Source organism: Salminus brasiliensis, chromosome 12 (assembly GCF_030463535.1).
Source record: "Salminus brasiliensis chromosome 12, fSalBra1.hap2, whole genome shotgun sequence".
Lineage (NCBI taxonomy): Eukaryota > Metazoa > Chordata > Actinopteri > Characiformes > Bryconidae > Salminus > Salminus brasiliensis.
In genome coordinates this window covers 37,818,575-37,846,074 of record NC_132889.1, presented here as the reverse complement: position 1 = coordinate 37,846,074, position 27,500 = coordinate 37,818,575, and the positions used below count along the sequence as shown (strand labels likewise).

Below are 27,500 nucleotides of genomic sequence, written 5' to 3'. Positions count from 1 at the left end.
CCGTACCAGCTGACCTCAAAGCTGGGGTTCCGCTGGTGGAAGATGCTGAAGATGTGGAGGGGGTGGTTCAGTTTGCTGCTCAGAGTTGATCCAGACGTCGTGTAAAAATGAATTCTGACTGTTTTGGTTAATAAATAATAATAAAACATGTATATGTGTGTAAGTTCACATCAGAGAAAACGCCAGCTCTCACCAGCTCTCGCCAGCTCTCGCCAGCTCTCGCCAGCTCTCGCCAGCGTCGCACGTTAAAGCTGAAAAGCCCCTGTTTTCCCTCGTTAATGGATTACGTGGGTGTAGCGTCAGAGCAGCACACACGAATCGATGTTCTCCTCCTGCCTCTCTGTTAATAGCTGTTCTGAGGTCACGAGCAGCGTCCGTAGCGCCGGGGGGCTGCAGTCGCTGAAATGCCCCCACCCCCCCAACAGTCCGACTAATTAAGCCCTTTAGAGGGGAACGGTTTCCCCCATCTGCGTTAATGTGAGTGGGGGACTTCCACACGTCACTGAACACAGACGGAGAGTTGTTCGATAAAGTGAGAGTATGTGTGTGTGTGTGTGTGTGTGTGTGTGTGTGTGTGTGTGGTAATTCGCTATGTTGTTAATGCTGGACGTTGTTAAGGCCGCAGGGACGTGCACATGACCGCTCCTGAGTTCTTCTGTCTGTCTTTGTGTTTTTGTAGCTGCGTCGCAGGTTCTGGACACTCTGAGCGATAGCGCCAGTTCCACAACCGCCAATGACCTGGACCTCATCTTCCTCAAGGGCATCATGGAAAGCCCAGTGGTGAGGTTCCTTTAACACACACGAAACACACAGCTGGATGCTGGACAGGACTGTAGATGTGAGCTTCTCTCCAGAAGTACAAAATCTATTAAACATTAAAGACCTTAAAGAGAAAGGTTAGGTGGAGAATGATGGTGTTTGGTGGAGTATGTTGGTGTTTGGTGGAGTATGTTGGTGTTTGGTGGAGAATGTTGGTGTTTGGTGGAGTATGTTGGTGTTTGGTGGAGAATGGTGGTGTTTGGTGGAGTATGTTGGTGTTTGGTGGAGAATGTTGGTGTTTGGAGGAGGAATGATGGTGTTTGGAGGAGGAATGATGGTGTTTGGTGGAGTATGTTGGTGTTTGGTGGAGAATGGTGGTGTTTGGTGGAGTATGTTGGTGTTTGGTGGAGAATGGTGGTGTTTGGTGGAGTATGTTGGTGTTTGGAGGAGAATGATGTATTTAGTTGAGTATGATGGTGTTTGGTGGAGAATGATGGTGTTTGGTGGAAAATGATGATATTAAGTTGAGTATGATGGTGTTTGGTGGAGAATGTTGGTGTTTGGAGTAGAATGTTGGTGTTTGGTGGGAAATTATGGTGTTTGGTGGAGAATTTTGGTGTTTGGAGGAGAATGATGGTGTTTGGTGGAGAATGATGGTGTTTGGAGGAGAATGTTGGTGTTTGGAGGGAATGATGGTGTTTGGAGAAGAATGTTGGTGTTTAGTGGGTGTATGGTGGTGTTTGGAGGAGAATGATGGTGTTTGGTGGAGAATGTTGTTGAGGAATGTTGGTGTTTGGAGGAGGAATGATGGTGTTTGGTAGAGAATGTTGTTGAGGAATGTTGGTGTTTGGAGAAGGAATGATGGTGTTTGGTGGAGAACCTTGGTGTTTGGAGGGGAATGATGGTGTTTGGAGGATAATGGTGGTGTTTGGAGGAGAATTATGGTGTTTGGAGGAGAATGTTAGTGTTTGAAGGAGATTGAGGGTGTTTGGTGGAGAATGTTGGTGTTTGAAGGTGAATGTTGGTGTTTGGTGGAGAATGTTGTTGAGGAATGATGGTGTTTGGACGAGAATGTTGGTGTTTGGTGGAAATGATGGTGTTTGGTGGAGAATGATGGGGATAGTGGAGAGTGATGGTGTTTGGTGGAGAATTGTGGTGTTTGGTGGAGAATGATGGTGTTTGGTGGAGAATTGTGGTGTTTGGTGGAGAATGATGGGGATAGTGGAGAGTGATGGTGTTTGGTGGAGAATGATGGGGATAGTGGAGAGTGATGGTGTTTGGTGGAGAATGATGGTGTTTGGTGGAGAATTGTGGTGTTTGGTGGAGAATGATGGGGATAGTGGAGAGTGATGGTGTTTGGTGGAGAATGATGGGGATAGTGGAGAGTGATGGTGTTTGGTGGAGAATGATGGTGTTTGGTGGAGAATGCTGGTGTTTGGTGGAGAATGATGGGGATAGTGGAGAGTGTTAGGTCAGTGGGATCTGTGCTTTAGTAAACACTCACCCCAGCTGTGGACTGTTTTTTTCTGTCTGCCAGAGTGCAGAGAGTCCAGAGGAGCCTCGGCTCGAGGCGGTCAGAGACAATAATGTGGAGCTGGTTCAGGACATCCTGCGAGAGCTGAGTCCGTTCACACACCGCAGCAACACAGCTGCTGAGCTTTCGAACATCCTCAACCAGCCACACTTCCAGGTATCGTAGCATCATCTCACACAGCTGCTTTCCCCTCAGCACTCACACACACTCACACACACACACTCTGAAACAGAAGACTGGAAGTTCAATGGGTAACGTAATCCCTGTTATAGATACTTCATCATAGTACTGTAAAGCTGTGTATTTGTCCATGTTCTAGATAACAGTGAGTCATTCAGTGTCGGAAACCTTGTAATGAAACCTGTTAGAGATTACTGAACACACACCTCCACACCCTCGATTTAGGCCAGCAGTTAGCACCATGCTAACTGGTGAGGTATGAGCTTTCATGACTGTGTTGCTACGCCAGCTTTGACTGTGTGTGTTTGGGTGTGATGTGATTCACAGTCTCTCCTGGAGACCCATGACTCTGTGGCATCTCAGACATGTGAGACTCCGCCCCCCAGCCCGCGGGCCTTCATGGAGCCAGCTGTCATTCTCCCACCTGTCCCCGCCGACGCTGTACGCATGGTGGGCATTCGCAAAGTGGCCGGAGAACACCTGGTAGGACATCTGGAATATACTGTAGAAAAACACCCAGTTTTTTCTGTTCACTTTACAGGTTTATAATTATTCAGTATCCACTATCATTCATTCAAAATCCCCTATGAATTATTCAGTATCCACTAAGAATTTTTCAGAATCCACCATGAATTATTCAGTATCCACTAAGAATTTTTCAGAATCCACCATGAATTATTCAGTATCCACTAAGAATTTTTCAGAATCCACCATGAATTATTCAGTATCCACTATAATTTTTTCAGTATCCACTATGTTTTTTCAGAATCCACTACAAATGATTTAGTATCCACTATGATTTTTTCAGAATCCACTATGAATTATTAACATTCACTATGAATTATTCAGTATCTACAATGAATTATTCAGTATCTACTATGAATCATTCAAAATCCCCTATGAATTATTAACATTCACTATGAATCATTCAAAATCCACCATGAATTATTTAGTATCCACTATAACTTTTTCAGAATCCACTATAAATTATTCAGTATCCACTATGAATTTTTCAGAATCCACTATGAATTATTTAACATTCACTATGAATTATTCAGAATCCACTATAATGTTTTCAGTATCCACTATGATTTTTTCAGAATCCACTATGAATTATTAACATTCACTATGAATTATTCAGTATCCACAATGAATGTTGTTATTAGTTCTTTATTAACTACTACATGATATAGTGTATCTCTGGGAGCTCAGTGTGTGTGTGGTTTTCTGCAGGGTGTTACATTTCGGGTGGAGAATGGAGAGCTGGTGATTGCGCGGATTCTTCATGGAGGAATGATTGACCAGCAGGGTCTCCTGCATGTGGGAGACATTATAAAGGAAGCAAACGGTAAAGACGTGGGAGACGACCCGCGGGTTCTGCAGGAGATGCTGCAGGAGGCCAGTGGCAGCGTGGTGCTCAAAATCCTCCCCAGCTACCAGGAGCCCCAACCACCCAGACAGGTAACACGCCCTTTACCTTGGTCGTACGTGCTGGTTGACCACCTCGGTCATGCTGGTCATACTGCTCAACCATCTTTGTCATGCTGGTCGACAAGCTCTGTCATGCTGGTCAACCAGCTTAACCCCCTAAACCCTAGGTACTTCAGTATACCTCAGTAGTCACGTACGACGAGACAGACAGGGCGTACGGGGACGAGACGGACAGGGCGTACGGGGACGAGACGGGCGGGGTGTACGGGGACGAGACGGACAGGGCGTACGGGGATGAGACGGACAGGGCGTACAGGGACGAGACGGACAGGGTATACAGGGACGAGACGGACAGGGCGTACGGGGACGAGACGGGCGGGGTGTACGGGGACGAGACGGACAGGGCGTACGGGGATGAGACGGACAGGGCGTACAGGGACGAGACGGACAGGGTATACAGGGATGAGAAGCGTACAATGTTACGATGGTGCTCGTAGCATGCAGACCGCTGCCCACTCCCTGCTGCTTTCTCATCCACATACTTCCACCGCTCTTGGTTTCCATGGTGACGGAGCGCTCCCAGCATTGCTGGGCTGTATGTGCTGGTGGGCGGGTGGGTTGAGGGAGGTAGAACTGCGTCACGGATTAGGCCCTGCGGACACGACCACGTCACTGAGAGCATTCCCTCACAGCCTGGAGAGAGACTGGAGCTTCATCACTGACAGCCAGGAAGAGGACTACTACTACTCCTACTACACACACACACACACACACACACACACACTCCCCTAATCACCTTCTAACATCTTCTGACACCATACACCATATACAATACATAATACACACTATATACACTATACACCATATACACTACATTATACACACTATAAACTCTATACACTCTACACACTATACGCTATATACACTACATAATAGACACTATGTACTCTATACACATTATACACACCATAAACACTACACTATACATTACCTTATACACTCTATACACCATAAACAATACATAATACACACCATATGCACTACATAATACACATTATGTACTCTATACACTATATACACTACATTATACACACTGTATACTCTACACTATACATTACCTTATACACTCTATACACTATACACCATATACACTACATAATACACACCATATACACTACATTATACACACTGTATACTCTACACTATACATTACCTTATACACTCTATACACTATACACCATATACACTACATAATACACACCATATACACTACATTATACACACTGTATACTCTACACTATACATTACCTTATACACTCTATACACTATACACCATATACACTACATTATACACACCATATACACTACATTATACACACTATATACTCTACACTATACATTACCTTATACACATTATACATTCTTTACACCATATACACTACATTATACACACTATATACTCTATACACTCTACACACTATACACTATATACACTACATAATAGACACTATGTACTCTATACACTATATACACTACATTATACACACTGTATACTCTACACTATACATTGCCTTATACACATTATACACTCTATACACTATGCACCATATAAAATACATAACACACACTATATGCACTATACACCATATACACTACATAGTACACACTATGTACTTTACACACTATACACTATATACACTACATTATACACACTATGTACTCTAAACACTATATACACTACACACTGCATATTACTATTTCAAGGTTCTTCGAATTCATGGAGCTCGTTTTTAGACGCCGTTTTTTAGGGAACTGAAAGTGGTTGGTTGACAGTGTCTGATGTATGGTCTCATGTTTCTGATGGTACCTGGTGGTTTCTGATGGTTTCTGGTGGTTTCTGATGGTTTCTGGTGGTTTCTGATGGTAATCTCCTCCTGCAGGTCTTTGTGAAGTGCCATTTTGATTACGACCCAGCCAATGATAACCTGGTTCCTTGTAAGGAGGCGGGGCTTCAGTTCTGTACCGGAGACATCTTGCAGATCGTCAACCAGGAGGACGTCAACTGGTGGCAGGTACAGTCAGGCAAACGAGTAGCCAAGCTCACAAGCAGCAAGGCATTTCAGCCTCCAGTCCAGGGGTGTCCAGTTAAAATTCTGCAGATCTTTAAGTCCAGAACGGTTGTCAGTAATTTACCTGCTCATACACACCTTTAGCGGTTCGTCGTTACCTGGTTTATTGGGTGTTTAGAGTAGATCAGAACTGTGCTGACTGGGCCAGTTTAGGGGAGCTTAGCCACGTCCCGTTCCATCCTTTACATCCAAAAACAGACTGCCTGATGCTAAAGGCACATCAGACCCTGTCAGAACGTTCTATAATTGGAGTTCTGTGTTCTGTACTGAGGGATCCAGTCTTTTTTTCTGTCCATATAAATTCCAATTTTACACAAAATCTAAAAAACATTGGATTTTGGTCTCTCCAGAGTGCCCTCTAGTGTCTGACCACCTCAGAAGGCATTGCATAGTTGCAGTTCTCCTCACTAGACATTGGCTGCTCCTGGTCTGTGATGTCTGCTGCTCCGACACACCCAGTTAAACTCCTGATCAGGGTGAAGTAATTAGCTGGTGACTTAAATCAGGTGTGTGAAATCAGTTAAAACCCTGAGCTCTGCAGAGCTGACAGACGGCCCTCAGAAATCTGATACACGATGATAGGCTTTATGGGTCCTGCTGCTGATCAGACCTCTGTGTTACATATGTGTCAGTTCAGCAGCACAATTTTAAATCAAAAGACAGTGACTGATGACTGTGTGTGTGTGTGTGTGTGTTCCTGCAGGCTCAGCGTGTGGAGGGAGGGAGTGCTGGACTCATCCCCAGCCAGCTCCTGGAAGAAAAGAGGAAGGCTTTTGTTAAAAGGGACGTAGAGCTCCCACCAGCAGGTAACACTGAGGCCATATACTTCACATTATACACACTATATACACTACACTATACACACTATATACTCTATACACTATATACACTACACTATACACACTATATACTCTATACACTATATACACTACACTATACACACTATATACTCTATACACTATATACACTACACTATACACACTATATACTCTATACACTATATACACTACACTATATACTCTATACACTATATACACTACACTATACACACTATATACTCTATAAACTATATACACTACACTATACACACTATATACTCTATAAACTATATACACTACACTATACACACTATATACTCTATAAACTATATACACTACACTATACACACTATATACTCTATAAACTATATACACTACACTATACACACTATATACTCTGCACTATACGCACTATATACTCTATAAACTATATACAGTACACTATACACACTATATACTCTATATACTATATACACTACACTATACACACTATATACTCTGCACTATATACACTACACTATACACACTATATACTCTATAAACTATATACACTACACTATACACACTACACTATACACACTATATACTAAACACTATATACACTACACTATATGCTCTATACACTATATACACTATACATCATACACACTACATAATACACACTATACACTAAACACTATATACGCTATACACCATATACACTGCATCATATACACTATATACTCTACCCTATATAAACTACATTATACACACTATATACTCTATTCTATATTAACTACATTATACACACTATATACTCTATACACTATATACACTATACATCATATATAATACACTACACATTACCTTATACACATTATATACACTATACACCATGTACACTACATGCTTTATAAACTACACTATACACACTATATACTCTACACTATACATTACCTTAACCACACTATATACACTATACACCATATACACTTCAGTACACACACTATATACACTATACACTCTATAAACTATATACTCTATACACCATATACACTTCACTACACACACTATATACACTATACACTCTATAAACTATATACTCTATACACCATATACACCAGTGTACTTCTACACCATGTACACTACATTATACACACTACATAATATATATAGTACTATACACCATACTACGCACTACATTATACACTACATTATACACAGCAACTTTCCCCATCATTCCTGTGCTTCTTTCACTGAACTGTGAGTCAGAGGTAATTAAGGAAGACTCAGAAGAGTTGTTTAAGGCATGATCGTTGTGGGGGTCCTCAGAGGGTCAAAATAAATGTTCAGAGTTTATTTTCTCAAGATCCGAGAGTCAAGCAGAGTAAATAGAGGTGCTGATGTTTTCCAGGAACCTTGTGCAGCGGAATTGGAGGAAAGAAGAAGAAGAAAGTGATGTATTTGACCACCAGAAATGCAGGTTTGATCTCACATTCTTTTCATATGAGCAGTGTGCAAATACTTGTAAGAGCCAATAAAACAAAGGCCGATCAAACATCATCATTTAAAATGTACCACAATTATTGGCCCCGGGTGGTCCAGTGGACCAAGGCACTGTCACTGTTGCTGGTTCAAATCCCGGTCATGCTGCTAGCCATCGCCAGCTGAGGCCCCGAGAGAATGCAATTGGCCTTGCTCTCTCTAGGGTGGGTAGATGGCGCTATCCCCCACATCACTCTAGTGCGGCGCATGGCTAGATGGCGCTTCCCTCCAGACACGGTGGTTGGTTGCCTGGTGACGTCGCCAGTGTGTTGGGGGCGTGTTGGCCCTCACTAGTGTTGGGGGTGTTGTGTGTGTGATATTCTCCAGTCTTACCGGACAGAGCCGCTGTCCTCTCTCGGTGTCCTCTCAGTGTGATGTACAGTCAGCAAGCTGTAAAGATTGTAGCCAGTTAGCTTTTAGCCTTGCCACCACACTCGCTCGGGTTTGTCTTTCTGGAGTCTTACCAGTAAAAAATACAAGCTGGTGTGAGTTCAGCTCCAGTCTGGTTCAGCTGAGGGAGTCCAGTTAGTTTTGAAGGGAGCGAGCGAAGAAGAAAAGAGCTGGTAAAAGCTAGCATCGGCTAGCGTTAGCTTTTAGCCTAGCTCGGATTACCTCCCTTCTTTCACTTCGATGTGAGGCCTGGTTCTTGTAGCAACCCATATTCCCATAACTAGCAGTTAGAGTCTGGAGGTGATGACCTGCTCTCCAGTATCCTGAAGCCGCCGCCACATTAGTGGGCGGGGTTTATGTAAATGTTGGGGTCAAGACTGTGATGTAACAGTTTAGGGGGTTTGGTATCGACCTGTTCTACAGCTCTGTTTTGGTTCTGCTGGATCTGTTCGCGAGGCTGGAGGATTCAGTGCGGCTCCCTTCTTTTATTCAGAGTTTGACAGACATGAGCTGCTGATCTATGAGGAGGTGGCGCGGGTCCCGCCGTTCCGGAGGAAAACGCTGGTTCTGATTGGAGCTCAGGGAGTGGGCCGACGCAGCTTAAAGAACAAAATGCTGGTGTCTGATCCACACCACTACGGCACCACTATTCCCTGTGAGTATAAACACCTCACCTACCATCTCTACACACACACTTCCCCACACACACTCATACACACTCACTCACACTCACAGTGCCGCTATTTATTATCTGTGGTTTCTTATTTTGTCCCAAACAGCGCATGCATAATGACTAATCTTGTTACTAATATTGACATCCAGCGCTGTGGAAAAGCCTGGAGCGTCTTGCACTCTGTGAGACTGTTGTTCCAGTCATTCCCAGTGCTCTTCTGGGGGAAGTCCAGTATCCCCATTCAACCCCTCCTTTATCTAATCAGTCCCTCATTAAAGGAAATCATGTGAGCTGCTGGTGGATCAGCACCCAAACTTGTTCTTCCAACCAACATTCCGATAACTTCACTGACCAACAGCACATTCTGACCACTGACTTTATGTTTATTTGGGTTTATTCTAATGTTATATAGAGTTAATTACAGGTATAAACTCTCACTGACCACTGACTTTATGTTTATTAGGGTTTATTCTAATGTTATATAGAGTTAATTACAGGTAGACACTCTCACTGACCACTGACTTTATGTTTATTTGGGTTTATTCTAATGTTATATAGAGTTAATTACAGGTAGACACTCTCACTGACCACTGACTTTATGTTTATGTGGGTTTATTCTAATGTTTTATAGAGTTAATTACAGGTAGACACTCTCACTGACCACTGACTTTATGTTTATTTGGGTTTATTCTAATGTTATATAGAGTTTATTACAGGTAGACACTCTCACTGACCACTGACTTTATGTTTATGTGGGTTTATTCTAATGTTATATAGAGTTAATTACAGGTAGACACTCTCACTGACCACTGACTTTATGTTTATTAGGGTTTATTCTAATGTTATATAGAGTTAATTACAGGTAGACACTCTCACTGACCACTGACTTTATGTTTATTAGGGTTTATTCTAATGTTATATAGAGTTAATTACAGGTAGACACTCTCACTGACCACTGACTTTATGTTTATTAGGGTTTATTCTAATGTTATATAGAGTTAATTACAGGTAGACACTCTCAATGACCACTGACTTTATGTGTATCTGGGTTTATTCTAATGTTATATAGAGTTAATTACAGGTAGACACTCTCACTGACCACTGACTTTATGTGTATCTGGGTTTATTCTAATGTTATATAGAGTTAATTACAGGTATAAACTCTCACTGACTTTCTGTTTATTTGGGTTTATTTCATGTTAATTAACCTCTGACCTTCTCCTGTCTCAGACACCTCCAGGAAGCCCAAAGCAGGCGAGAGGGAGAGTATGATGTATGCCTTTACGTCCAGGAGCAAGATGGAGGCGGACATTAAAGCAGGACGCTACCTGGAGCACGGGGAGTACGATGGGAATCTCTACGGCACTAAGATAGACTCCATCCATGAGGTTGTGGAGGCGGGGCGCGTCTGCATCCTGGACGTCAACCCACAGGTAAGAGCGTCCTGTAGGGCCGCAGAGATTAGTGGACAAAGTTGACAGCGTTGATTGACAAAGTGCACAGATGTAGATATTTAATAACCGATAATAACGATGTATGGTGGCCATTACGATATCATATACAGGTCCTTTAAACAAATGACTTAAATAAATGTTAAAACATTTTGTCCTTTGTCCTTAAGTCCTTATGACAACTGATAACAACTGAATCAAACACACATGACCGTAAATGAACATGAACTGATTCACTGAACCAAACACACATGACCGTAAATGAACATGAACTGATTCACTGAACCAAACACACATGACTGTAAGTGAACATGAACTGATTCACTGAACCAAACACACATGACCGTAAATGAACATGAACTGATTCACTGAACCAAACACACATGACTGTAAGTGAACATGAACTGATTCACTGAACCAAACACACATGACCGTAAATGAACATGAACTGATTAACTGAACCAAACACACATGATCGTAAATGAACATGAACTGATTCACTGAATCAAACACACATGACTGTAAGTGAACATGAACTGATTCACTGAACCAAACACACATGACCGTAAATGAACATGAACTGATTCACTGAATCAAACACACGTGACCGTAAATGAACATGAACCGATTCACTGAATCAAACACACATGACCGTAAATGAACACGAACTGATTCACTAAATCAAATACACATGACCGTAAATGAACATGAACTGATTCACTGAATCAAACACACATGACCGTAAATGAACATGAACTGATACACTGAATCAAACACACATGACCGTAAATGAACATGAACTGATTCACTGAATCTGTGGATTAAAAACTAAATATGTAACTAAAGTTTATTTTGTGACAAAAGTTGTAAAACCTCAGAATTCACTTCAGTGTGTTTTAGAGTTAGACACAGTTTGTCACCAGCAGGGGGCACTGTGTCCTGATTTTACACTGGGTTCAGCACCATATTAATATCAAAACATGCATATACAAAGGTGTCAAAAGTATTAACACTCATTCCTCAGGTAGAAGTGAGTGGAGATACTAGGTTTTAAAAGACTTCTATAGAAGCTGAAGTATCAACTGAAGCTTTTTACTCCAGTAAAAGTGTAAAAGTACTGGTTTCAGAACGACTTCAAGTAGAAAAGTAAAAGTAATGGAAGGAAAACAAAGGCTGAAAGCTTAGGCCGCGCCACAGGGGTCTATAGTGCTCTACCCCCCCCCCCCAAAAAAAAACCCATTTCTCTAAAAGTCATAATGAGGAGAATGATCTATTAAAATGTTGATGTTTAAAATGTTGGGCTGCACTAGGCTCCTGTTTCAGCTGCAGATCTGCCCATTGAAAATGAAGCATTTCAGTAATATCAGCTCTATTAAAGGAGCGTCTCTGTGCTCTACTGAGCATCAACATGAGCTTCATGGAGGAAAATATGAGGAGTCGTTGTCTAGAAGTTTAGTAAAGCTGTAGAAAGTCAGACTTCAGACGCGTGTGATCAATAAGCTTTATTGGAGTGTAAATGTGGGGCTCAGTCGGGACGTTTCACTGCAGCTCTCTTGAGTCTCTGCTACGGACACAGTCTTCATACTAGACTACAGACGTCTGCTGTGAGCTGCTGGAGAGTGACGGGACGTGTGCAGGTGTGATGATCTCTTATAAACCAATAGGGAGTCAGAATGGTGTCTGTTTATACTTCTCATCCAATCAGGATCAGACTCACACTTTCCGGATGGAGAGATTTATGCTCTGTAATGTTCATATGGTAGAAATGTCCATTCTGACAAATTGCAGTTACACTATAGGAAGCATAGGGGGCGTTACTGGTTCTGTTATGGTGTTTGTTGCTTCTTAATGGCTGATGCTCTGTTTTAGGCCCTGAAGGTTCTTAGGACGTCCGAGTTTTTGCCTTATGTGGTGTTCATCGAAGCCCCTGAGTTTGAGGTGCTTAAGGCCATGAACAGGTCAGGCATCGAGGCAGGAGTGGTCACCAAGCAGCTAACGGTAAGAGACTCCGCCCACAGGTGGGACAGTGTTCACCTATGGCCATATGAAACATGTGAAAGAGAGACTGACTAGTAAAGTCTTCCCAGCGAGCGCAGGCTCTAATTTCAGCCATAGCTCAGCTGTAGCTCCAGAATGTCTCAGAGACGTTTAACCCTTAAAACCCTGTGCGTTAACTTGTTCAACTTGCTGCTGATTCTTTTGAAAGTGTCTGTGTTTATGTGTCATGTATATATACTAGAAAAGTCACATTGCCTATTAACTCTGCAGTACCCACTCTTTCCACTAGTGGCCAGTAATTCCCACTCAGCCTCAAAATATGCAAACACCAACCCCTGAGCAAAGTGATCTTTTTAGGTGCAGTACAGTTAAAGTAATATATTCCTACAGAAGCTCCAGATCTCATCAGATTAGATAAAGCAGGTGAAGATGAATCCAGTAAAAAGAGAAACAAGAGCTTCTCATTCTGAAGAAAGAAAGTAGTGAGATCTTGTCGGTGAGCTAGTCTGAAGAACAGAGCTCGGTTCCTCCAGGGTTCTCCTGGACGCCCCCCAGTCCAGCCAGCACAGCGTGGAGGATGTGTTCAACTCCATCAGCAGCAGCAGCAGCAGCAGCTCACCTGATTTACCATCATTAAGCCCTGATTTAAATAACACTAGACTCCATGAGGAGAACTTTGGAGATGTTCTAATGATGGAGAAGCTTTCTCACAGTACTGTATATAGATGTGTCCTGACATTTTTATGTGTACAGGCTCTACAGTCGCTTCTGCTCTGGGGAGGTTTTTACACACACATGCAAAATGCTACCCTCCCATAAAGGATTACCCAAAGCCACTGTAATCTGTCGTCTGCAGGATGCGGAGTTGAAGAGGATAATAGATGAGAGCGGCCGGATTAAGAGCACGTATGGACACTACTTTGATCTCACCATCGTGAACGATAACCTGGACGGGACGTACAGCAGCCTGAAGGCCTCCATGAAGAAACTCAGCGGCGCGCAGCAGTGGGTTCCGGTCACCTGGGTGTTTTAGACAATACCATCTTTCAGATTCACAAGTTCAAAAAGAGGGTTTTGGTGCTGTGAGAGTGTGTGTGAGTGTGTGTGAGTGTGTGTGAGTGTGTGTGAGAGTGTGAAAGTAGGTATGAGTGTAGTTTCTGCTTTTCCTTATCATTCACTGCTCATTCTTACTGTCTGAGCTACACCGTTGCTGAGCAACAAAATGTCAGAACATAAACCGCTGTTATACTGTTTACAGTACACACACACACACACACACACACACACACACACCTGAGTTTTGTTTCAGGTAGGTTTTGAAATTGGAGACCCGACCAAAAACATCCTGAGTGTTGCAGGCTTTGGCTTTGTTCTGCCCACAGATTCAGTTATTTAATATTTGTATTTAATAACTTTGACTTTAATGATCTGCTATTAGAGCTGAATTAGTTTTGCCAGAGCTGATGGTGCTGTGGAACAGGTGGTGTAGGTGGTGTAGATGAAATTTGGCTGAGTGGTTTGGGAGAAGGTATGTGCCTGAATTTCCTAAAATCACTTCACAATGACTGCTGTCAGACTGTGAAAACTACACTGCAGATTCATACTGGATTCAGATCACACTGTAGTTATCACAGTCAGAGGATTATAAATGACAGATTCATACTGGATTTAAATTATTCCACTGTATTTGTGCCAAATCACGTCAGACTATAAAATACTACACACTGCAGATTCATACTGGATTCAAGCTATACAAACTACACACACTTCAGATTTATACCGGATTACAATGAAATCTTCAGTTGATACTGTCAGATTTTAGATTCATACTGGATTAAAATCAACCTTCTGTTATTAATATTAGACTGTGAAAATTAATCAGATTTTAGATTCATACTGGATTAAAACCAGCCTTCTGTTATTACTATTAGACTGTTAAAACTACACTGCAGATTCATACTGGATTACAATTAAATCTTCAGTTATATTATCAAACTATAAAATACTACACACACTTCAGATTCATACTGGATTAAACCTTCTCAAACCTCAACCTTCTGTTATTACTATTAGACTGAAAATTAATCCGATTTCAGATTCATACTGGATTAAAACCAGCCTTCTGTTATTACTATTAGACTGTTAAAACTACACTGCAGATTCATACTGGATTACAATTAAATCTTAAGTTATATTATTAAACTATACAAAACTACACACACTTCAGATTTATACTGGAATTAAAACCAACCTTCTGTTGTTACTATGAGACTTTTAAAACTACACTGCAGATTCATACTGGATTAAAATCACTCCAGTAATTACTGCCAAACTATACAAAACTACACACATTTCAGATTCATACTGGAATTAAAATCAGCCTTCTGTTAATATTATTAGGCTGTGAAAACTAATCAGATTTCAGATTCATACTGAATTCAAATCACTCAGTTATTAATGTCAAACTATATAAAACTACACACTGCAGATTCATACTGGATTCAGATCACACTATAGTTATTACAGTCAGACTAAAGATTCATACTGGATTTAAATTATTCCACTGTATTCACGCCATATTGCATCACAACTATAAAATACTACACACTGCAGATTCATACTGGATTCGAATTACACCACAATTGTTACTATTAGACTGTGAAAACTACACTGCAGATTCATACTGGATTAAAAAGTCAGACTGTGAAAACTAATCAGATTTCAAATTCATACTGGAATTAAAATCAGCCTTCTGCTATTACTATTAGACTGTGAAAACTAATGAGATTTCAGATTCATACTGGATTCAAATCACTCCAGTTATTAATGTCAAACTATACAAAACTACACACTGCAGATTCATACTGGATTACAATGAACTCTTCAGTTATTACTGTCAGATTGTGAAAACTAAAGATTTCAGATTCATACTGGATTCAAATTACACCTCAGTTGTTACTGTCAGACTGTGAAAACTACACTGCAGATTCATACTGGATTCAAATTACACCTCAGTTGTTACTGTCAGACTGTGAAAACTACACACTGCAGATTCATACTGGATTCAAATCACACTATAGTTATTACAGTCAGACTGAAGATTATAAATGGCTGATTCATACTGGATTTAAATAATTGCACTGTATTCACGCCATATTGCGTTACGACTATAAAATACTACACACTGCAGATTCATACTGGATTAAAATGACACCACAATTGTTACTATTAGACTGTGAAAACCACACTGCAGATTCATACTGGATTAAAATCATCCTGCAGTTATTACTGTCAAAAAAACAACAACTGCTGATTCACACTGGATCAAAATCACTCCACACTTTTTGTCAGCGTTAGAGTGTAAAGTACAGTACACTGCAGATTCATACTGGATGTGAAGCTAGTCTAAATGATAGCACCTTCTCAGGTAGAACCAATCCAGCTCCAGAGTAATTACAGACTAATTACAGTGTGTACTGAGAATGGTAATTACATGCGTAATTACTCCGTAATACAGCAGAACCCCCTTCATCTACGGCAATAAGAACTGATTGATTGACTGTTCCTCACAGAACAGCATTATTGATTATTGATTTTACTGATCAGCCAGTGCAGCTCAGCCTGTATTTTAACCTCATCGATGACGTGTAGATATTCAATAAGTTCACAGAAGCGATGGTGATAGGTTAACTCTTTAAAGCCTGGAATATCAGATGACTGCCAGAAAATCTGTACTGACCAAGAAATGAAATAACACTTTTATTTTGAAAAGTATTTTAAAAATCACATTCTTTATTTTCTATATTATTTATGTGATTCATTATTATTTCTTTTTATTATTTTGATTTGATTCATTAGATCTCATTTATTAAATGATTTGATACTATTAACCCACATGTTCGTAGCAATGCTCCCGACACAAAGAGGCTAAAGACCTCCGATACATGCGAAGTCAGCCACCACCTCTTTTCTAACTGCTGCCGACACGGCATTGCTGGCCAGCCGCCAGCCCTACCGGATCCCCAGCTCCACCCCACCAGCTAACAGACTGTTTCAAGGTGAGAGAGAGCGCCATCTACCCACCTGGCTGATTGTGCTCTCTCCGACTCCGGCTGCTGATGGCAAAGCGGCATGGCTCGGGATTCGAACTTGCGACCAAGTGGCTCATTAGACAGCTGAGCCAATCGGAGCCCTTCACATCTATTATCCTTATTATTTATACACTATTACCGATGACGCAGCGACGGGCTTTAATGAGACGGCGGACTTTAAAGGGTTAAATAGACTCGTTGTGTCTAGTCTTCAGACCGAGGGCGTTGTAAATAGCAGCTTGCTGTGCATCAGTGTGAATGTATGGTCATCTGGACTCACTGTTGAACATCTGTGGACTTACAACCCGTGGACATGAGCATGGCATTAGAGATGTTCCTGTTGAGATGCTGTTTGTGAAGTTTCTGCTCGCTGCATGTCTCCCTGTGGAGTAAAATCCTCATTTCTCCGCCTAGAAGCGTCTTCATATAGCTGAGCTTCATCACTATGTGCTTGGTTTGATGCTAGACATGACATTCCAGCAATACTCCACACCGGACGGTCACAGGCAGCTACCGGTCTACTGATTCTTTTATTGTGATTAGTGGAGTAATTACGTTTTTTTATTTATTTATTTATTAAAAATAATTGAACTGAACACTATCATACAATACATCTCAAATATCCCAAAATACATCACCTGTAAAGGACCCATATCTTTAAAAACGGACAATTATTTTTCACCATATATCAGATCATACAGTACATGTATAGAAAACAGGCTGCAAAAATGATTGGACAAAAGTATTGGGACACCTACTGTTTCACTGTTTCTTCTGAAACCAATCTTCTGTGTCAGCAGTGGGTGCAACTTAAGGTACCTGAATGCATTCATTAGAAGGGGTGTCCACAAACATTTGGACATGTCGTGTATATCCGTCTTTACAGTATAGTAATGTGAAAATCTAATGTTTAGTTAGCGTAGAGGTTTTGTTTGTGGTTCATACATTAAAAATTTAATTATAGATATGGGTCCTTTAAATAGAATGTGTACACTGATCAGCCATAACATTAAAACCACTGCCAGGTGACATGAGTAACACTGATGATCTGGGTCCAGTCGGTTCTTAAAGGTGTTGAAGGTGGTGAAGCAGGAAAAATGGACAAGCGTAAGAATCTGAGACACTTTGACAAGAACCAGACTGTGATGTTCTAGACGAGTCAGACTGGGTCATCAGAACATCTCCAGAACATCAGGCATCAGGTCTTGTGGGGTGTTCCTGGTATGCAGTGGTCAGTACCTACCAAAAAAGCGCTCCAAGGAAGGACACCCTGTGAACCAGTGACAGGGTCATGGGCACCCAAGGCTCATTAATTGAAGCTCATGGAGGCCCCGCCCACCTCACAACTCACAGGACTTGAAGGATCTTCTGCTAACGTAACATCTGAAGGTGTCCAGATATCACAGGACACCTTCAGAGGCCTTGCGCAGCTATTTTGATGGCACGAGGAGGGCCCAATACTCAATACTAGGCAGTACTAGGTGGTACTAATGTTATGGCTGATTGGTGTAAATGTCAATGCGGTAGCTGAGTCTGACTGATCGATCGTGACAGCCCTACAGTAACGCTGATCCCCATACTGACAAACAGTCGTTCATGCCACAGCTGTGGAAGCATGAGTACTGGCAGCTACTACGTTATTAAGGGCGTATAAACATTGTCGAGGTATTTGACTAAAGCACACTGGATCTTTTTATTTATTTATTATTATTATTATGATTGATATCTGACTTTTTCTACATAATGTATAATACCTGTATAGATTAGACATGATCACTGTCGTCCTGCTCTGCTTGCAGTATCAGTGTTTGGTCAAAAAAAGGCCGTTTTCTGTACATTTTCTCAAATAAAGCTCCGTAGCGAAGCTCGTTATGTGTCTAATGGTGGTTTCTCTCAGGGTTCTGGTCACGTATCAGATCATATGAGGGAAATTATGAGGGTAGGCCTAATTGATGACGCGCTCGGCTGCAGAATTTGGATTTTGAACACAATGGTGTGAAAGAAAAGCCTCATTTTCAGCCTCTGCTTCGGTTCAGGCTTAAACAGTATAAGCAGGCTGGGACTAATTCATTAGAGTGCATCATCTGGGCTTTATAGAGCCAGAGCTATGCTTTAGACTGACCTGGGAGAAAAAAAAGGCCAGGGACGGTTCCTTTAACCAGCTGTCGCTTTATCATGGTGAACATTGACCACTAGATATGCAGCACCTTCTGGTTCTTCCTGTTTAAACCCTATTTCTGAAGCTGTACCTTCTCGCCAGTAGACGTGACCGCAGAGGCTTCGCAGTCTGCCCTGGTCGACCCCTCAGGCCTGTGGAGAATGTGGCCGCTGGTGGTGTGTGTGTTCTGCTGCGTGCTGGTTCTGGGATCTGCTCTGATTGTTCTCAGGAGGTCACTGTGGAAGGACAGTGTGTTCTCTGAGGAGTGTGTGAGGCCTCCAGCTCCGTTGGTGACCGACCAAAAGCAGAGAGATGAGGTCCTGAAGAAAGGTAAGAGTGCACTGCCATGACCTGCTTCCAGTGGCTCCTGTCTAAAGGGGTCTAAATCCACATATCTTGAAGGTGAGGGAGGTGCTGAGGGTGCTGAAGCAGGAAAGTTTTGGACAAGTGTAATCTGAGACACTTTGAGAAGAACCAAGCTGTGAGGTTCTAGACAATGACTGGGTCAGAACATCTGCTGCTAATGTCTAAAGGTGTCCAGATATCTCTTACGTAGCTCATGCCTTGAGCTTGTTTTGACGGCGCAAGGGAGACCTATGCTGTATTAGGTAGTTTTAATGTTATGGCTAATCATGTAGAAGTGTAGAAAATTTGCCATAACATTAGTACCAGTAATATTAGTGCCTAATATTAAGCTTAGCATGTGTTGTTGTTGTTTTTTTACGAAAATAATAATTAAAAATAAGAAATATACCTTTTACTGTGAAATAATTGAATTTATTGTCTATTATTGCCTGACAATGCAAATTCTTTAAAACTGGAGTGTTTATTTGACTTTTATAATAATATATTATAGTAATATTAATATTAAAAAATAAGAAATTAAATAACTTTTTGCACACAGGACTTTTATTTTGTATCATAGTTGATACATCCGGAATTTGACCTGAAACTAACTAAACTTTAATTTAAACAAACTAAAACCATAAAGAACACAACACTGTTTAACCCCTTACACCCCAACTGCCTTTAAAATGTACTCAAGAAAATTCAAACTTACAAATTTCTGTATTTTTCTGGTGCATGCAGCTCATAGGTAATCCACCAGGGGGCAGTATAACATCTGATATTATTTTCTTATTTATGTAATTAATTATTTTTCACTTAATTTATTATATATTATTCTTATTGTTTACATGTAATAATTTAGCACAATGAATTATTTCATGTTCACAGAAACTTAAAAAGTCAAAAATGTATCAAATATAAAACACTTGGAATGAACTTTTTCATAAATGTGTAATTTGAGTAATTACATCAACAGTTATGGCCAAAAGTAAGAAAGTAAGTTCATTTGTTCACAAATGATTTACACAATTCAGTCAAATCAGTTTAACATAGCACTCGATTCCCTGTAGACAGCTCCTCCAATCACATTTGTGTATATTTTAAAAAATTAGAAATAACCAAAGTAAACAAATCAAAATATGAATATGAGAGATTTCTCCATGCACTGAATCCAGCACTGAGCAGGTCCAGCTTTGCTCCGTCTGACGTTCTGAATGTTGCAGGTTTCCGTAGAGACCGCATCCCTACAGATCTGGACGCCGTGGTGATCGGCAGTGGTATTGGAGGTCTGTCGGTGGCTGCTGTTCTGGCCAAAGCCGGGAAGAAGGTGCTGGTTCTGGAGCAGCATGACCAGGCTGGAGGATGCTGCCACACCTTCCAAAACCAAGGCTTCGAGTTTGACGTGGGTAAGGGTTCACAGCAGAGCTGTTGGTGTAGCATAGTGGGCGACAGACTAGGGTTCGATTCCCTGCCTGGAAATGTACACCACTCTACACCAATTCTTCTTGAGTTCTGGGGTCAGACCCCTAACTCCGAGGTCTGCCACCCACCAGTCAGACCACCAGGCTCCCCACCACCCGTGTCAGACCAGCTGCACACCCTCCTGCCACTGCTACCTGTCTAATGACCATGTTAATGGACTCTTAATGGACTCCTAACTATCTGCCACTATTAATATCACCACTCTTACCCATCATTCCTCTGACCATCACTGCCATGACTAATATACTAAGTTATACTAAACCACGATTATTATATTATGATTATGAATATGTTGCACACCTGAGCAGTTCAACATTTTAGATGGTTTGGTGACTTCAGTAATTTATATATCAATAATTAATAAATAGTTCTGATCAGAGGAGAACGGGTCGGGTCCCCCTTGTGAGTCTTGGTATCTCCCAATGTTTCTTCCTCCAGCTCTGAGGGAGTTACTCCTTGCCACGGTGGTCCTTGGCTGCTAACTGGGGGTCTTCTTATGTTGTTGATTTCTTGTCTTTTACTGATTACTGATTGTGTAAAGCTGCTTTGTGACGACACCAGTTATAAAAAGCTATACAGATAAACTTGATTTGACTTGACTTGGACAAGAGCCTCAGATAAACGCTGTAAATGTAAATGAAGGCTATCTACATAAGGGCATCATTACACATGCATTTTATGACAAGATTAGATTAGATGAAGGAGATTATATCGGCCGGTAGATTTCTTACGTACACTTATTAAAGCCAGTTAAGATCTATTCCTGATTCCCTGTGAACTGAAACGGTGCTGGACGGCTACGGGGAATGTCCAGTCCTGGGTCACATGCTGCATGGAGAGACTGTCCAGAAGCAGGACAGATAAGGTTGCTAGAACCCATCCCTTTTATCACTTTATTTATTTAATTTGACAAAATAATACATTTTATGTATATCTAATGTATTATTTTGTTATATTAAATAAATAAAGTGTTAATTAATATTATTATTCTTTATTTGTATTATTAATTAATATTATATTATAATATATGCATATTATAATATTATTATATTGCTATTGTTATACATACAAATATATACAGTGAGTCCAAGAAGTATTTGATCCCTTGCTGATTTTCTTTGTTTGCCCACTAATAAAGACACTATCCTTCTGCACTTTTAATGGTAGATATATTCTAACATGGAGAGACAGAATATCAAGACAAAAATCCAGAATATAATTTTAAAGAATATATTTTAATTAATTTGTATTTCAATGAGGAAAATAAGTATTTGATCCCTCTTGCCAAACACACTCAATACTTAGTGGCAAAGCCTTTGTTTGCAAGCACAGCGGTGAGACGTTTGTTGTAGTTAACCACAAGTTTAGCACACACACCAGGGGGAATTTTGGCCCACTCTTCTTTGCAGATCCTCTCTAAATCATGAAGGTTGGTGGGCTGTCGCTTGGCAACTCTGACCTTCAGCTCCCTCCATAGATTTTCGATCGGATTGAGGTCTGGCGACTGGCTGGGCCACTCCATGACCTTAATGTGATTTTTCTTGAGCCAATCCTTTGTTGCCTTTGCTGTATGTTTAGGGTCGTTATCATGTTGGAAGACCCAACCACGGCCCATTTTCAGATCCCTGGCAGAGGGGAGGAGGTTGTCCCTCAGGATTGTGCGGTACATGGCTCCATCCATCTTCCCAGTGATGCGGTGAAGTAGCCCTGTACCCTTGGCAGAGAAACACCCCCAAAACATTATGCTTCCACCTCCATGCTTGACGGTGGGCACAGTGTTCTTGGGGTCATAGGCAGCATTTTTCTTCCTCCACACATGGCGGGTGGAGTTGAGGCCAAAAAGTTCAATTTTGGTCTCGTCTGACCACAAAACCTTCTCCCAATAACTTGGTTCATCTTTCAAATGATCATTGGCATACTTGAGGCGCGCCTCCACATGTGCTCTCTTCAGCAGGGGTACCTTTCGGGCACTGCAGGATGTGAATCCATTGTTGCGCAAAGTGTTGCCAATTGTTTCCTTGCAAACTGTGGTCCCAGCTGCCTTCAGGTCATTTGCTAACTCCTGCCGAGTGGTTGCAGGACGATTTCTGACTGTTCTCAGCATCATTGCCACCCCACGAGGCGAAATCTTCTTTGGAGCACCGGGCCGAGGTCTGTTGATTGTCATGTTATACTCTTTAAACTTTCTGATAATTGCACCAATAGTTGTTACTTTCACATCCAACACCTTACTAATCTTTTTGTAGCCCATTCCAGCTTTGTGAAGGTCAACAATTCTGACTCTGAGGTCCTGTGACAGCTCTTTGGTTTTACCCATGTTGGAGACTTGAAATCTGTGTGATCTGTCTGATTCTGTGGACAGGTGTTTTTCACACAAGTGATTAGTGAGAACAGGTGGCTTCAGGTCAGGTAACAAGTTGATTGGGAGTGTCTAACTGGTCTGTAAAAGCCAGAACTGCTAATGAATACTAAGGGATCAAATACTTATTTCACTCCATGAAATACAAATCAATTAATATATATTCCTTAGATTTATTTTCTGGATTTTCTTTTTAATATTCTGTCTCTCCATGTAAGAATACATCTACCATTAAAAGTATAGAATGATCATGTCTTTATTAGTGGGCCAACGAAGATAATCAGCAAGGGATCAAATACTTCTTGGACTCACTGTATATATATATATATATATATATATATATATATATATAGAGAGAGAGAGAGAGAGAGAGATCTGTATGTATAACAATAGCAATATAATATGTATTATAATATTAATAATTACAATACATACTATTACAATACTGGGTTTAAAAATTAAGTTGTCCATTGCAACATCACCGGCACCCATATCAGGCCCGCTTCAAGGCACTGTGATACACTATATTTACAACAAACAGGGGTGTCCACAAACTTTTGGACATTGTATTTAGGCTGGCTACAGGTGCTGGCTGAATTGACAGTAGGGTTAGATGATTTTATTTTGCTGAGGCTTACGGTCTGAACATGGATGCAGTACAGGGCAGCCAATCAGAACAGAGGCCATTTACATCAGTCTTAAAGGCGCAGTAGCAAAAACAGCTCCTTGATTAATTATTATTATTTCATAAAAACACACAAATGTTATAATATAAAAAAAATCTTTAATTAAATGGTTGTCATGACTACAGGCATTAATAATTGCTGATTGTCTGATGTTTTGTACTCCTCCTCACTGGACCTCAGGTATCCACTATGTGGGTCAGCTCCACGAGAACAGCCTGCTGCGTGTGGCCCTGGAGCAGGTCACTGAGGGCCAGTTGCAGTTTGTCCAGCTGGAGCAGCAGTTCGACACGGTTCTGTTGGGTCGGGGCTCGGAGCGCAGGGCCTTCCACATCCACTCCGGAAAACAGGAGATGAGAGACAGCCTGAGGAGACAGTTCCCCAACGACACACACGCTGTGGACCAGCTGATGAGCCTGATGAAGGTACAGCACAGCACTGTGTGTGTGTGTGTGTGTGTGTGTGTGTGTGTGTGTGAGATACAAGGTTCTTGTGTGAGAGTGATTGTACGTAGCCCTGTATATATACCTACACACATACAGTATATACTGGCACCCATACACATATATTGTGATATGAGCCAAAACATTAAGACCACCCATAGATCTCCTAAAAGGCAGGTCTTGTGAAGAGATCCTGGTCATCTGTGATGTGTACCTACTGGTGGTGGTCCAAAGAGGGGTCAAGCACACAATGCAGCTGCATATGGGTTTGTGTAGCTGCAGACCATTCAGAATTCCCATGCTTTGCCCATGCCATGATTGAAGAAGGTGGACCATCTGGACGGATGGGTACATGTGCACCATGTACCTGTAGGACCTCGCAACTGACAGCAGTGCTGGAAGGTCCACAGTTACTACAGGACATCCTCAGAGGTCTTGTGGAGGGAGCTGTTTTGGTGGTACACAGTTGACCACCAGCATATTGTATAGGCTTAATGTTCTGGCTCATCAGCGTATACAGCACACCTGTACACATTTATGTGTGTGTCCACAGGAAGCTGCTCGACACACTCCTCTGCTGGCGGGTCTGAAGATGATGCCGCTGTGGCTGGTGAGGGGTCTGATAAGGATGAAGCTGCTGGATCGGATCTCCCGAGTGTTCAGCCTTGCCTCCTCCAGCCACTCTCACATGATGTCCAAACTGACCCGGAATAAAGACCTGATGGCCCTGTCCTCCTACTTCTTCTATGGTTAAAGCATCCCTATCCAACAGCTTCCTCAGCAGTGCGTCAGCAGGGACGTGCTTGCATTAACGTATGTGTGTGTGTGTGTGTGTGTGTGTGTGTGTGTGTCTTACTCAGGTGCGCCCCCTAGAGACTCCAGCTTCCTCATTAATGCCCTTCTCCTGCACCACTATAAGCGAGGGGCGTATTACCCTCGAGGAGGGGCGAGCGAGTTCGCCTTCCACATCATCCCAGTCATCCGGAAGGCAGGGGGCGCTGTTCTGGTTCGAGCTCCGGTCCAGCGCGTCCTGGTCAATGAAAAGGGCAGTGCATATGGTGAGTGATCCTCAGTAGTCCTTTGATGTCACTAAGGTTGTGAATGAGTCGCAACACCAATGTCGCTATATGCTATACTAACCCTGCTGCGCACTAAACTGACAACATGCACTATATGTCCAAATATTTATGGACACCCCTTACACTAATGAATGCATTCAGCTGCTTTAAGTTGCACCCATTGCTGCTGACACAGATGTGCAAATGCACATACACACACATATACAGCTGGTCTAGTCCCTGTAGAGAAGTACTGCCAATAGATTAGGACTCTCTGGAGCGGATAGTAAACATGAACCTATTGGCATCATGTTGCCTAATAATGCAGGCGTGGGCTAGTAGAGGGGGAAGCCCCCCAGCAGCATTAAGCTGTGGAGCAGTGGAGGAACTGTGTTCTCTGGAATGATGGATGGTGGTGCTCCATCCAATTCACTAAAGCTCTTGTGGCTGAATGCAATCAAATCCCTACAGCAATGCTTTGCTCTTTGTCTAGTAGGAAGCCTTCTTCTCTGGACAGTAGAGACAGTTACTTCAACAAAAGCAGGATAAACAATAAACAAGCAGGTGTCCCAATACTTTTGTCCATATAGTATAGTATATAGTGTGTTTTTGTCGCTATACATGGTGACCCCTGACCCCTTTGACTCGTAACCCCTGACAGGTGTGACTGTGAGGAAGGGTCAGGAGGAACTGGAGGTGCTGGCTCCAGTGGTCATCTCCGACGCAGGCATCTTCAACACTTTCCAGAAGTTTTTGCCCAAAGAGATTCAAACCAAGTCAGGTGAGAGTTCAGATATGAGGGCACGTCTGATAACAGCTGCTTATTTTTAATGTCCAGGATTTCAGCGCTTATTAATAATAATTATTGCTTCACCTTTTCTTTCATTTGTAGAACTGTTTTAAATGCTAAGCAGTAGAACCCCAGGTTCTTCGTTATCCACTGTAATCTGAAAGTGTTGATCTGCAGAGATCCAGTCTTGGCTGGGTTTGGTTCGGCACGGGATGGGCTCCTTCCTGGTCTTTGTGGGTCTGGATGGAAGTAAAGAAGAACTTGGCATCGTTTCCACCAACTTCTGGATGTACAAGCACAACGACTTAGACCAGCTGTGAGAGAAGGCTTCAGAACATCTCCAAAACATGACATTTTTAATATTAAACATTTAATCTAAACATATCATTTTTTATAGTCTGACAAAATTCAGCTTTAATAACTTTGAATGTTTTAATGATTGTCATAAAGTCACTGAGCACTATAAAGCCCATTTTATTGATTATAATTGCATTATTAATTAGCATAAAATACAGATTAGATAATAATACTTAATTTTGGATATGGGCCCTTTAAATATAACACTGAACACAATAAGCCAATTTTTATTGATTGTTATTGCATTATTAATTAACATAAAATTCAGATTAGATAATAATACTTAATTTTGGATATGTTCCCTTTAAATATAACACTGAACACATCAAGCCCATTTTTATTTTAATAATTAACATAAAATCCAGATTAAATAATAAAATGTAATTTTGGATATGGGCCCTTTAAATATAACACTGAACACAATAAGCCAATTTTATTAATTACTATTGCATTATTAATTTACATAAAATTTAGATTAAATAATAATAGTAAAATTTGGATATGTTCCCTTTAAATATAACACTGAACACATTAAGCCCGTTTTTATTTTAATAATTAACATAAAATCCAGATTAAATAATAAAAGTTAATTTTGCATATGGGCCCTTTAAATATAACACTGAACACATTAAACCCATTTTTAAAATGTTTTAAAATTTATTTTGTTGTTATTGCATTACTAATTAACATAAAATCCACATTAAATAATAGTTCATATAGGATATGGACCCTTGAAATATAACACTGAACACAATAAGTCCATATTTATTGATTATTATTGCATTATTAATTAACATAAAATTCAGATTAAGTAATAACTGTACATTTTGGATATGGGCCCTTT

The 27,500-nt window shown here is 41.3% G+C and overlaps 3 protein-coding genes across 4 annotated transcripts in view; 2 read left to right on the top strand and 1 right to left on the bottom strand.

Annotated features, from left to right (window-relative positions):
• mpp2a (MAGUK p55 scaffold protein 2a) overlaps positions 1 to 18,846 on the top strand; it is a 24,695-nt gene extending 5,849 nt beyond the window's left edge. The window contains exons 3-13 of the mRNA XM_072693665.1: positions 680 to 780; positions 2,297 to 2,449; positions 2,801 to 2,956; positions 3,707 to 3,934; positions 5,845 to 5,976; positions 6,737 to 6,839; positions 8,245 to 8,313; positions 9,259 to 9,420; positions 10,669 to 10,871; positions 12,759 to 12,887; positions 13,744 to 18,846. Coding sequence (XP_072549766.1) covers positions 680 to 780; positions 2,297 to 2,449; positions 2,801 to 2,956; positions 3,707 to 3,934; positions 5,845 to 5,976; positions 6,737 to 6,839; positions 8,245 to 8,313; positions 9,259 to 9,420; positions 10,669 to 10,871; positions 12,759 to 12,887; positions 13,744 to 13,920 — 1,613 coding nt within the window. The 3' untranslated portion in view covers positions 13,921 to 18,846. The remainder of the gene's footprint in view (positions 1 to 679; positions 781 to 2,296; positions 2,450 to 2,800; positions 2,957 to 3,706; positions 3,935 to 5,844; positions 5,977 to 6,736; positions 6,840 to 8,244; positions 8,314 to 9,258; positions 9,421 to 10,668; positions 10,872 to 12,758; positions 12,888 to 13,743) is intronic.
• Positions 1 to 27,500, bottom strand: part of rpl27 (ribosomal protein L27) — a 404,812-nt gene that overhangs the window by 85,452 nt on the left and 291,860 nt on the right. The window lies entirely within an intron of this gene.
• Positions 19,298 to 27,500, top strand: part of LOC140574060 (all-trans-retinol 13,14-reductase-like) — a 12,098-nt gene continuing 3,895 nt past the window's right edge. Inside the window, exons 1-7 of the mRNA XM_072693758.1 lie at positions 19,298 to 19,466; positions 20,708 to 20,890; positions 24,192 to 24,433; positions 25,005 to 25,200; positions 25,312 to 25,509; positions 26,171 to 26,290; positions 26,477 to 26,615. Coding sequence (XP_072549859.1) covers positions 19,298 to 19,466; positions 20,708 to 20,890; positions 24,192 to 24,433; positions 25,005 to 25,200; positions 25,312 to 25,509; positions 26,171 to 26,290; positions 26,477 to 26,615 — 1,247 coding nt within the window. The remainder of the gene's footprint in view (positions 19,467 to 20,707; positions 20,891 to 24,191; positions 24,434 to 25,004; positions 25,201 to 25,311; positions 25,510 to 26,170; positions 26,291 to 26,476; positions 26,616 to 27,500) is intronic.